The sequence below is a fragment of the Ailuropoda melanoleuca genome, chromosome 2, assembly GCF_002007445.2.
Source record: "Ailuropoda melanoleuca isolate Jingjing chromosome 2, ASM200744v2, whole genome shotgun sequence".
NCBI classification, from domain to species: domain Eukaryota; kingdom Metazoa; phylum Chordata; class Mammalia; order Carnivora; family Ursidae; genus Ailuropoda; species Ailuropoda melanoleuca.
Window position 1 is genome coordinate 15276165 of NC_048219.1, and position 12062 is coordinate 15288226.

A 12062-nucleotide genomic window follows, 5' to 3' on the forward strand; every position below is an offset into this window, starting at 1 on the left:
CTGGTCCCCACTTGCCCCACGCTCCCCAGGGCAGAGCCCCCTGCCTCGGCAACCCCTCCACCGGGCCTTTCCTGACTCCCACCCCCCCGCCCCCCACGCTTTCCGGAGGGGCACTCACGGGTGCAGGAGGCCGAGGGCGGGTCGGTGGGCGAGCGCGCGTAGCTGTCCTGGCACACGCAGAACGTGGAGGCGTTTTCCAGGGCCCGGCTGTGCTCCGGGCACGGGGAGCAGAGCAGCCGGCGCGAGGACAACTTGTAAAACCCTGGGGGACAGGCTGCGGGGCCAAGCCGCGTGAGGAGGGGTCTCCTCCACAGCTTCTCTCTCCGCCCCCCCTTGCCTGCCTGCCCCATTACGGTGCGTTTAAGGCCTGGAATTGTGCCGGGAAAGGGCGTCTCAGCTGCTCCAGCACTGCCCCATGGGGTGGCGGCTCCTGACCCAAGAGCCCACTGATACCTAACCGTTAGTAAGCGCTTACTGTGTGCCCAACACGGAGTATTTTACTTTTACTAATTCATTTAATCCTCACAACAGCCTGTGAGGTACGTACTTTATCCTCACTTTTAAAATGAGGAAATTAAGGCTCAGAGAGGTTCAGTAACTTGCCCAGTGTCCCACAGCTAGTAAATGGTGGGATTCCAACGCAAGCAGACACCATGCTACCCTAATGCCCATTGGAAGAAAATAAGCCAAACTCTCCAGTCTTGATGTGAGGCCAGAAGAGAGGTGCCTCCAAGGGGTGTGTCACAGCTCCCCAGGGACAGACACCCACACACTCCTAGTTACACACACACACTCACACTCACACTGTGGTCAGAGCCCATCCTCCCACCACTACCATTTGGGGTTCATCATCACAGACCCTCAGCTGACACACCTGTTACAGTTTGGACGTGGAGCCAGCCAGGTGGAGGGGAGTAGAGAGAAGGAGGGTGTGAAGCTTCCCTGGTTCTAGTCTTGACACCTTCCTCAATGACTTCCTTCTCTCACTTCTCTGCTTCTCTCGCCTCACCCAGAACACAGGTGGTTAACAGCATAGGCTTTTGTATCTGGACAACCTCGGTTTGCAGCTGGGTTGTACCCCTTCGTTGCTGTTGGCCTTGGGCAGATTGCTTGACCTCTCTGAGCCTTGTGGAGAATACCCACCTCAAAAATGTTGGTGGGGGATTAGCTGAGATGAAACTAAGCCGCTTAGCCCGGCACAGACAACATGTACACACCAGGGGTAGTAATTACTGTTCCTCCATCACAGGCCTGAAGTGGAAACTGCTAAACACCCACTTGAAAAATTCTCTCACCAGCTGGGCCAGGTGGGAGGGAGGCTGTAGCTCCTGGCCCGCCTCTGGGAGTTTGGGTGGTTCTCACCTTGTTCCCTGCCCCCACCCACCTGGCCTTCTTTCTAGTTTAGCTGGTTCTGGAACGCTGGCCCCTCTCCAGCCCCAAGAACACAGTGTACAACAGAGGGGGATGCAGACGAGCCCTCGGGAAGAATCTTGGGGCCGTGGGAAGAAGAGGGAGTGGGCTGAGGGTTTGCATGATCTGGAAGCCTTTAGGCTTGGGAGGTTCCATCTTGCTGAGTCCTTGCGCAGCACAGCTTTGGCCAGGGCCTCTCAAACCCCAGGGGCTTTGCAACTACCTGCCTTCAGAACAGAGCACAGGACTCACTAACATCGTGGTCTGGTGGGGAGCAGCGGCTGGCTGGGACTCAGGTGGCCTGGGTTCCAGTGTTAACTCTGCCATTCCCTATGCCTCTCTGGCCTCAAGAACCCATCGGTCAGGTGGGAATAACACCCATGGCCTGCCAACGTCCATTGTGAAGTCAGAGCGGAGATCTGTTTGCAGGTTCTCACAGCAGTAGGACCAAAGGACCAGAGGGTCCCTTTTTCTGTGTGTTTGTGGACATCTGCGGTCCCAGAGACGTGTGTCCCAGCAGAGACAGCAGTGGTTATCTCTGTTGAGAAGAGGTTTGTGTTGAGGGGGAAGACTCATGAAGCCTCCTGACTCCCAGCCCCTCCCTCTCTTCCTCAAGGTCAGAGTCGAGTGTCAGAGACCACCTAGTTCAATTCCACTGGCCTCCAGCAGCTTCCCCAGCAGGAGCCACAGTCTTTGCTCAGAAATGGGGAGCCGACCCTCCCCCGTGCCTCTGCTGAACGGCTAGGGCCGGGAGAGAGGGCTTCCTCATGTAGAGTCCAAATTAGCCCCCTGTCTGTTATCTCCCATGCCACCCCATTACAGGGCCTTCGTGTGCCCATGGAGACTTGGCGTATCTCCTTGGGTCACTCTGCTCCAGGGCAGTCCTACAGAGGTTTGAAGACACACGTCATACACCATGATTCCCCACCCCACCTCCCCGGGGAAACCCCCAGTCTTTAATTCCTCTAGCAGCTGGGAGAGGGTAAAAGAAACAAAAGGGAGAACACCTTTGTTCTACCCCCTCCACATCCACCCACTTTGGAGAGGGCTCTGTACCTAGCTGCAGAAGGCCCTGGAAGGCCTTCACTGTCTGAACACAAACCTGACCATTTCACTTCCCTTCTTAAAACCCTCCACCAGCTCCCCAGTACCACCCCCCCCACCAGGCCACACTATACTCTTCCTTTCACACCTCTGTCCTGCAACATTTTACGCCCCTTCTCTCCTGGCAAACTCCTATGTTTCTCCGGACCCCAGTTCAAAATAATACCTCGCTCGTGAAGCTGTCCCTGGCGTTCTCCCAACTCCCAACTCCTCAAGGCAGAGCCGACCGAGGCCATGGCAAGTGGCTTTTGTCTAGTCTCAGCTTAAGTCGGAAGTGGGACTGGGCTCCTGAGAGTGTGTGTGTGTGTGTGATTGCATGACTGCCCACGATGTGTATCGAAACCCCCTCGTCCAGACCCTGATCTATTCATTGGATGATTTGTTCTTAGCACCTAAGCTGAGTCAGGTTCTCGGGAGCAAGGGTCTGGAGGTAGAGCGCATAAAACAGACAGGATCCCACCCGCCCAGATGCCCTCCTCCCACCTCGCAGGGAGAAGAGAGGCTGTCAGTTGGTAATCCCTGCAAGGTCTGGTCATCAAACCCACAGACCTCCATCTGCACCCACCTTCCCTCTCCTCCTTTCTTCCAGGCCCAGACAAGAGGAGGGGCCACCCCCTGTTGAAGGCCTCCAGGCCCTCCTCCTCCACTCTGGGTCCTGCCTCTTCTCCTCCTCCCAGACGATATTCCATCAGTCATATGGCACCTAATTCTTACATAGTCCTTCTCTACCAGTTCTTCCCGGTGACAGAACAAGGGAGTGGAGCAGTAAAAGTGGTCCATTTAGGGTGCAGACTGTAAGGGCACTATCTATAGAGTATTAAAAAACAATAAAACTGGGGTGCCTGGTGGTTCAGTTGGTTAAGCATCTGCCTTCAGCTCAGATCATGATCCCAGGGTCCTGGGATCAAGCCGGTGTTGGGCTCCCTGCTCAGCGGGGAGTCTGCTTGTCCCTCTCCTTCTGCCCCTCCCCCTGCTTGTGCACGCACTCTCTCTAGCTCACTCTCTCTCTCTCAAATAAATAAATAAATACAAAGAATATTTTTTAAAAAAACAATAAAACTGACTAAAACCCGCTCTGATCTTTATTAGCAACAAGCATCAGCAATTCTAAACCATGTCAGTAGTAAAATACATCCCCCCCCCCGCCTGGCAGACTGCTCCCACCACACCCCACTTGGTACCCCACTGGCTCCTTCCTCTGCTGATAAACAAGGCTCCTATCTACAGTCAGCATCTTCTCTCAACCCAGCGTCCTCTTTAAGATACCACCCCCTCTCCTCCCCTTTCAAACCAGCCTTCCAGGAATTGTGTGCATGCCCTGACTCTAGTTCCGCATCTTCCTCCACCCCCAGCCTATTGCAGCCGGGTCTCTCCCTCTCTCTCTCTCCCTCCAGTACTCTCTCTCTCCACTGCTCTTGCCTGGGCCACCAAGCAGACACTGTCAGAACCTCGCCTTACCTGAGTGCTCACCAACACTGTAAGCTGTTCCTTCCTGGACCCCTCCATCTCCCTGGGCTGCCATGAAATCACACTCTCCTGGATCTCCTCTAACCCCTGATTCTCCCTCAAAGTCCTTTTTTATGGCCTTCAATTCTTCTCCGTATGCCGCCTTAAGTACTGCTGTTGCATGAGACTCCATCACTGGCCCTCTTGCTTCTTGCCTCACCTTGATCTGTCCCAACCATACCCATGGCTTCAAGTGGTACCTATGTCTCTGTTGCTGAGCTCCCGACTCACTTTCTAGCTACCTTCACTTAAATGCACCACAGACACCATAAATTCGATGTCCATCAGTGTCCCATGTTCTCTACCTCAGTGAATGATCCCCTGTCCATTCAATCCTCTACGGCTCTTCTCTCCTCCCATGGTCACATGGCCACCAAGGGCTGCGGATGTGTCTCATTACCCCTTCCATCCTCATGTCTCAACGATCTCTGCTACTACTCCCTAGTTCAGACCTTGTGCTCTTTCTCCTGGACTACTGTACCATCTTTTTCTGGCCTTTAATCCTCCCCTCCACCAACCATTTCTTTGTAATTACAGCTCAAGTGATCTTTTGAAAATATAAATCTGAACATATCAGATCCCTGCTTCAAATCCTCTACATGGGTCTACAGCATGAAGTCTAAGCTCTTTATTCTAATGTTCAAGACCCTTCCTGATTTATCCCCGCCCCTCTCCAGCCCCATCACCTGTCACATCCCCAAATGCCCTCTGCTCCTAGCCCCAATCATGCTACATTCTCTCCTGCCTCCATGTTTCTTCAGATAATCTCTTAACTGAGAACGCTTTTCGCTGCCTAGAAAAAAGGTCTTCTCACCAACTCTCTCCACCCTTAGAATTGGCTTCTCCCTTCTCCAGGCTTCCTCAACTCTCTGTTGATATGTATCATACCCTATGGTAACCACTCCTTCACCCAGTACATTTCCATTGGGCACCTACCATATCCTGTTATGGACACTGAGGCTGCTGAGGCTGATATAACCATTGCCTGAGGTCAGTTTCTAGTCCAGTGGTGGAAACACACATAAGTAGACCATGGGGTGAGTGCCGAAACAGAGGTTGTAGTCAACTACACTTCAATTAAAAAAAAAAACAACCAAGAAGTAGGGGTTGCAATAGGTGCTGGAGAGCAGAAGTGGATGCTAACCCTACTTAGAGAGTTCAGGAAGGTTCATACCTCCAAGTCCCTTACTAATCCACAAGTTCCCTTGAGGAAAGAGATGGTGACATCATCTGAATACATACAATGAACCTTCCTAAATGCATTTGGTAAGTTCTCAGTTCACATTGAATGGACAATTGAACAAAGGGAAGAGAGTAAGTTGTCATTTCTTCCTCTGTTTTCCCACCACTATATTGATCCCTTTGTTAGATCATATATCACCTTGTTGTGATTTTTAAATTTGTACATTTTTCATCTGTAGAGCTTCTGAGGAATTGAGACTCTGCCCGACTCACCCCTCTCGTCCTGGCATCCACAAAAGGATAGAGCTTAGAAGAAGCATCACTTGATCTTTTCACACTAAGGGTGCACATCCATACCCCACCCTTACCCTCAGTCCTCAGAGCCAGAGACTGGGGAGAAAAGGAGAGGTCTGGTTCTGGTGCCCACACAGACCTGAGAACCCAATAGAACCCGCACATGAAGGGTCTCCCTCGGGGGCCACAGTGACTCCGAGTTCAGAGAGTTGGTGGGATCTTAGTTGTCATCTAGTAACACCTCCCCATCTCTCTTTCTCTCTCCAGCTCAAGAATCCCCCTGCCAGCCTCTGATTTGCATATCGTCAGTGAAAGGGAGCTCACTCTTTATAATGTAAGCAATCCAGGAGCTAGTAGAGGTGGGTTGCTGTCTCACTCTTCCTTATGCCTAAGGGAGGCAGCATGGTGTAACAGAAAGAATTTGACAGTCGGGCAAATCTGGATTCAAAGCCTGATTCCCCGTTTACTAACTTTGCAAGTGAGGTGTTAATCTCTCTGAGCCTCCGTTTCCTCATCTGCGAAATAGGGATACTGGCGACTTATTTTATTGCCGAGAATAAGTGGGACGTCCTTTGTGAGGTGTTGATCATACATAGTGCCTGAAATACAAGCCCCTAATGCCCCCGTGCATGGAGTCAAATTCACCTCCTAGTAACTTCCCTCAACGGTCCTGGCTGGACCCACTGGAAAGCTCCACAGAAGGTCAGGACTCTGGGCTCCACAGCCCACAGCTTCTCCACTCCCCCTCTTGCCTCTCATCTATGGCACACTCTCTCCCCTTTGCCACCTGCGCGCTGCACCCCTCACGCCCCACCCCCTCGTCCGCGGAATACCTTCACAGATGTCACCACGTTCCTGGAATCCCGCACTGCAGCTGCAGCGGCCCACGGGCACCAGCCACTCGCCATCGGCGCCACAGTGCATGCGCGGGGGGCTGCCGGGCTCCCCTTCTGAGTGCGCCACGCACGTTCCCGTCACCTCCACCAGCGTGGAGAAGGCGCTCTCGGCTGCGGTGGCTGGGAACGCCGCCAGGCCCCGCACCGTGGCGCGGCACTGCTTGTAGTACACGCGCACGGAGACCAGCGCCACGCATGCGCCCACGTCCTGAAAGGCCAGGTGGAAACCCCGCCGGCTGAGCGGACCGATCTCGCGCACCTCTGTGTTCAGCTTCATCTTGCGCTCGCCCAGGTCGCCCTGCGTGAAGCTCTCATCCGCCGCGATTGTATCGATCTTGCGGGGCCGGCTGCCACCTGGGCGGGGACGCCCGCGGCCCAGGTCAGCCTCTGTTTCCAGGTAGTAGACGTTGAAAGTCTCCTTGCAGGTGCCGGCGGCGCCCGGGATGCTGCTGCAGTCGCGCAGCGTGAACTGCAGCTCCACGAAGATACGCTGCCCGCGGCCACGGCTGATCCAGCCAGTTTGCAACCAGTTGTCCTGGTTGGGCTCCAGCACGTTGCACACCTGATATGTGCGGATGGGACGGTCATGCTCGTCCACGCCGCTGATCTCCTCCCACTGGGGAGGAGAACAAAGATGTGGGAAGCTCAGAGACAAGGCGCCCCCAGGAGGTCGAGCCCTGGCGGTGACGAAAGCTGAAAACCCCCTTCCCCATCATCTCGCATTCTCCCTCCCTCTACCTCCGGCCCCTGAAATTTTACGATGCAGAGCTGGGAGAGACGTTGGAGACAACGGAGCCAATCCTTAATTTTATAGGTGGGGAAACTGAGGCTCCAGAGAGAGAGAGAGAGAGAGAGAGAGTGATTTGACTGGATATGAACGTCGAGTTAGCAGCAGAGCTAGGAATGGTGCCTGAAGTCTCCTGGCTCTCCACCAGGCTGCACACAGCCACATTTCCCCATCCCCACCCCTAGTTTCCAAGCCTCTTTCAGGATTTTAAACCTTGCTTGTTCTGTCAATCCATCAACAACACTGCTTGGAAGATCTACTATGTGCATGGCATTGTCCAGCACTGGATTATCTAAATGACACATTTATCTTGCTAGACACAGCCAGTTTCCCCCTCACTATCTTTTTTTTTCTTTTTTCTTTTCTTTTCTTTTCTTCTTGGACTGACTGAAGACTCACCGTTTTCTAATAGGCCACTGGCTTGAAGCCAGTGCTGCTGGAGATCACATGCTCTGAGGAGCATTTTGTGCTGCTGTAACCACAAGGAGCTAAAGGATTTGAGTCCTAGACCACCAGAAGATTCCTGGGACAGGGAGGGAAAGGTTACACTTACCCCATTACTTGGCAGGGCGGTCCAGCCCAGCTCAGCCTGGGAGGCTTTGGAATCCAGGAGAATGACTAGGGAGAAGGAAGAACAGAGATGTCAGAAAGCCAGGAAGGTGGGAGAGACCCTTTTGTGAGTTCACTGTAAATTGGCTGAGGGGACAGAGACTAATTTTTCCCACGCCATATCTTCCCATGAGGGGGTGGGGTGTGAGTAGCCCAAGTCCAGAAAGAGGTAGCCACAATGATTAGGGAAGGAGCCTGTATTAGTTTCCTGTAGCTGCTGTAATAAATGATCACAAACTCGGTAGCTTCAAATACCAGTAACTTATTCTCTTACAGTTCTGGAGGTCAGAAGTTGGAAATCAGCTTCATTGGTCTAAAGTCGTGGTGTCAGCAGGACTGGCTCCATCTGTAGGTTCAGAGGGGAGAATCCATTTCCACTAGAATTTTTCAGCTTCTAGTGGCCTCCTAGATTCCTTGGCTTGTGGCTCCCTCCTCCATCTTCAAAGTGCTCCTCTCCGATCTCCTTCTGTGATCAAGTTGCCTTCTCTGGCTCTGACTCCTGAATCCCTCTTATAAGGACCATTGTGATTACATCGGGGCTATCCAAATAATCCAGGATAATCTCTCCATCTCAGGATCCCTACCCACACCTGCAAAGTGTTTTGCCATTTAGAATAACATTCACAGGTTCTAGGGATTAGGATGTGGACATATTTGGGGAGTCATTATTCAGCCTGCCACAGACTTCATGGAAGTACTCAAAGATTGGCTCTAAGATGGGGGGGTTGTCAGTGAGCCCCCCTCCCGTCTTCCTAGGCTCTCTAAATTATAAGTGAGTGTCAAAAAGAGGGAGAACATGAGCGTCTTAGAGGATTTCTGCATACATCCTGAAATCACTCATACTCAGGGGCTCTTCTGAGGTCTGAAGTCACCAGGGATGGAAGAGACTTGAACCTTTTCAGTTTGACTCCCAGGGGCTCTGGGGAAAATGACTGGAGAGACTCTGCCAGCAGCAGGAGAAATAAAAATCTCTTCTCTCCTCTATCAGTATAAAACCGAAAGAAAGACTGGTCTGGACGGCACAGCAGCAGCTCAGAGACAGGAGCACAGGCTACACCGAAGTCTTGGAAGATTACAAAGCTGGAGCTTAACCAAAGGGGCGGGGCTCCAAGGTGAGGGTCTCTAAGAGGGTTGGCTCCAGAGACATTGGCGACAGTAAGCAGGACCGCCGACAGCTTCCCGATTTGGGTATAACTGACAGCACATCGGAATTGCATACTGGACAGCGTCAGAGATCCGGCTCCCCAACCCCCCGGTCAGCGCTTCAGATTCCAGCTCCTCAGGATTCTGCACCTGGATATGACGCCTCTGGATTCAGTTGACTGTGCAGCTCCCCCAAATCCAGATTCAGAGGCAAGACGCGGGCTTGGTACCGCAGGCCGCGCCAAGCCGAGCAACGCGGACCGCGTCGGGTCGTCTACGCTCCAAATTCAGCACTGCGGACAGCTCCCTCACCAGCACGTCCGGCTGCTCTCGGCCCCAGACACACCTTCCCGACAAGCGCTCCACCTCCTGCCTCGCTGTTCGGGCTCCATCCTGCTGTCCCGTACTTCGATCTCACCTCCACATCTCCCTGTCTCCTCTGCTCTCTTCATCTCCCCGCCCCCACACCTCCCACCTCCAATCGCTCAGCCTGTCCGTCTCACCGGCCCCTGAACCGCCGCCTCTGGCTCCCACGGTTCCTGGGCTCTTTCTTCTCCAGCCTCCCAGGTCTCCAGCCTGATCTCCTCAATGCCCCTCTCTTTTCCATTGCTTAGCTACCTTTTTCTCTGTCTCTTTAGTTCTTTGCTTTCCACTGCCCTCTTGCTTCAAACCCCAATACAGACTCCAGTCTCTCTATACGACTCCTTCCCTCAGAACCCCTAGTTCTCCAGCCCCTTATCTTCTGGCACCCCAAGCTCAAGAACAGCCACCAGCCTCCTCACCTTCCTCGGCGGTCCCGGGCCTCCCTGGTCCCAAAAGCAACGTCAGACAGAGCGGCATCAGGCAGACGAACAGGCGCAGCGGATGTGGGCCGGCGCCGGTCTCCATGGTCCGCAGACCGAGCTGTCAGTGCGGCGGCGGCTCAAGCCGCGCCAGCCCCAGCACCGCTGAGCAGTGCCCCCAGACCTCAGCGCCTGCTGGGGGCGGGATCTCGCTGGTTACCATCATCCATGGGGACCAATCACTAGGCACCGCCGCGGGAGCTTCACCAATCCTCGCCAGCAGAAGGTGGAGGGGTGGAGTTTCATAGGCCAGAGGCGGAACTGCGAAATGGAGGGGGAAAGGAAGGGGTCCCGCCAATCTCCAAACGTGGGGGTGGGGCAGCGCTGAGCACTGGCCTGGCTCCTGGGGAGGAGGATGAGCCCGCAACGATGGCCCAGAGCGCAAAACCTTAGCCTCTCAATCTCGAGAAGTAGACGATGTGGGCGTGGCTTAAGGAGGGTGATCCTCGGGGAGGCAGCGACACTTGCAGCCTCTTAGCTAGCCTGGAAGCTCCCTTGTTCCCAGGACTTGCAAAGGATATTGAAGCCTGATGTCCTGACCCCAAGCTCTGGGGAGCTCCTCTATCTCCCAGCTCTTGGCTTCTTCCTATGTCTGCGGATCCTGGTGTCTCCTGGCTCGATCCCGCCCCCTTCTCTCCCCGCCCTCCTCACACAACACACACACACACACACACACACACACACACACACACACGCACCCGGCTGGAGGAAGAGGCTAAGCCCGACCCTGGGAGCTACTCGAGGAAGGAGAGCCAAGTGGGAGACGTAGTCTCACCCTACCAGCAGCGCTTCCGAGGTTGGGAAACCATGTGGACGCCAGGATGGGGTTGGTGTTAGATTTTGCATGAACGATTGGTTCCTCGGGTTCTTGCTCTTGCTGCCAGGACACAGGCAGCACTCGCACAACTACCCTTTTCCCCAGTCTGCTCAGAGCCTGGAGTTCCCCGCTTTGATAATCCCTCTCCGCCCATCCCAGGGGACTGGTGAGGAGCTCAGCGGCCGGGACTCCGAGGCGTCTGCGAGAGGGGCGGCCAAAACAGAGTTCGACCAGCGCTGGAGAAGCTGCAAGGAAACGTGGAACACGACCTCTATCTTGTGAAGGTCATTTATGTGCAAGCTGAGGGTTTAAGGCGTTGGTGGTGGGAAGGGCTGAAGCCCTCCAGGACGAGGGAGACGGCTATTGAGCGCCACCCTCTGGGCTGAACTTGAGCAGACGAAGCTCCACCCACCCTGTAGCTTTTCAGAGCTCTTTTCTAGGGGGACCCAACCCCTCCGCTTTTGGTAGCTAAAGTAGCTGGAAAACCCTTGAAAATGAATGCGTCCTGTGTCTACATGACCTGCGTGGCTTGACTGTGCGTTTTGTATGTATGTGTTCCTTACCCTTCCAACCAACACTCCCTGAGTGCCATGCTCTGTGCTGAAAATATCTGGGTGAATTTCTGTCTCTGCCACAGTCCATACCTCCTTGAGCACGGAGAAAAACGAAAATTCATGGCATCGTAGAATACTGCTCACTTACAAGCCGCTTTCCTGTGTCATTTCTCTGTGTGTGTGTGTGTGTGTGTGTACGCGCGTCTAGTATGTGTATACGCACTCTTGCTGGCTCACAAATACACTTGCTGGACGACAGCAATAGGACGAGTGGCTGGGAGGAGTTGGATTCCTTTGCCCGTAGAAAGAAAGGTCATCAGGAGGGGCTGGGGCTCGGACACTGCAGGAGCCTGAAGCCCACTGAGGAAACAGAAGGAGGTGTGGCGTCCGGCGGGTTCTTGGATGCAGGCGGGGTCTTTGAAACCAGATCTACCTGAAGACGGGCTCTTACACCCCCACCTCTTTCCATCTTCATTCTTCTCACGCTCGATTTTCCCCTCCCCCTCCACCCCCAGCGTTGGGAGTTGGTATTTTTAGAAGCTGCTTAGAGACCCAGGACTCCTTTCATTTCAAAATGAGTCCTCACTCCACTACCCCTCACCCTTCTCTTCAAAACCGGATCCCATCCCCTGTGCAGTCATAAGGCGCCAGTCATGGCTTCTTACCTGAGCTCCAGGGACTTCAGCCCAGAGGTTTTGACCCTTATGTGCTAACACAAAATGCAAACTTCTTGTGAGCCTCGAAAGGATCTTTCAGGAGCCAAGCATATGGGGGAAATTATCTGGGGAAAGCCATATAGAACGTCCCAACTAACCCCTGGCTGTTGGAGTCTGGATCCCCCCCTCTCCCGCCACACATATGTGCAAGCTCCTTGGGCCTTGGGGAAATTGCCCGATTGAGACCCTAGCAATGGGGGAA

At 53.9% G+C, this 12062-nt stretch overlaps 1 protein-coding gene across 1 annotated transcript in view; it reads right to left on the reverse strand.

Annotated features, from left to right (window-relative positions):
- Window positions 1-10345, reverse strand: part of LOC100481516 (ephrin type-A receptor 10) — a 38794-nt gene extending 28449 nt beyond the window's left edge. The window contains exons 1-4 of the mRNA XM_034645221.1: window positions 9714-10345; window positions 7733-7797; window positions 6330-7008; window positions 12-274 (exon numbers count right to left, since the gene is read on the reverse strand). Coding sequence (XP_034501112.1) covers window positions 12-274; window positions 6330-7008; window positions 7733-7797; window positions 9714-9819 — 1113 coding nt within the window. The 5' untranslated portion in view covers window positions 9820-10345. The remainder of the gene's footprint in view (window positions 1-11; window positions 275-6329; window positions 7009-7732; window positions 7798-9713) is intronic.
- Between the last annotated feature and the right edge of the window lie 1717 nt (window positions 10346-12062).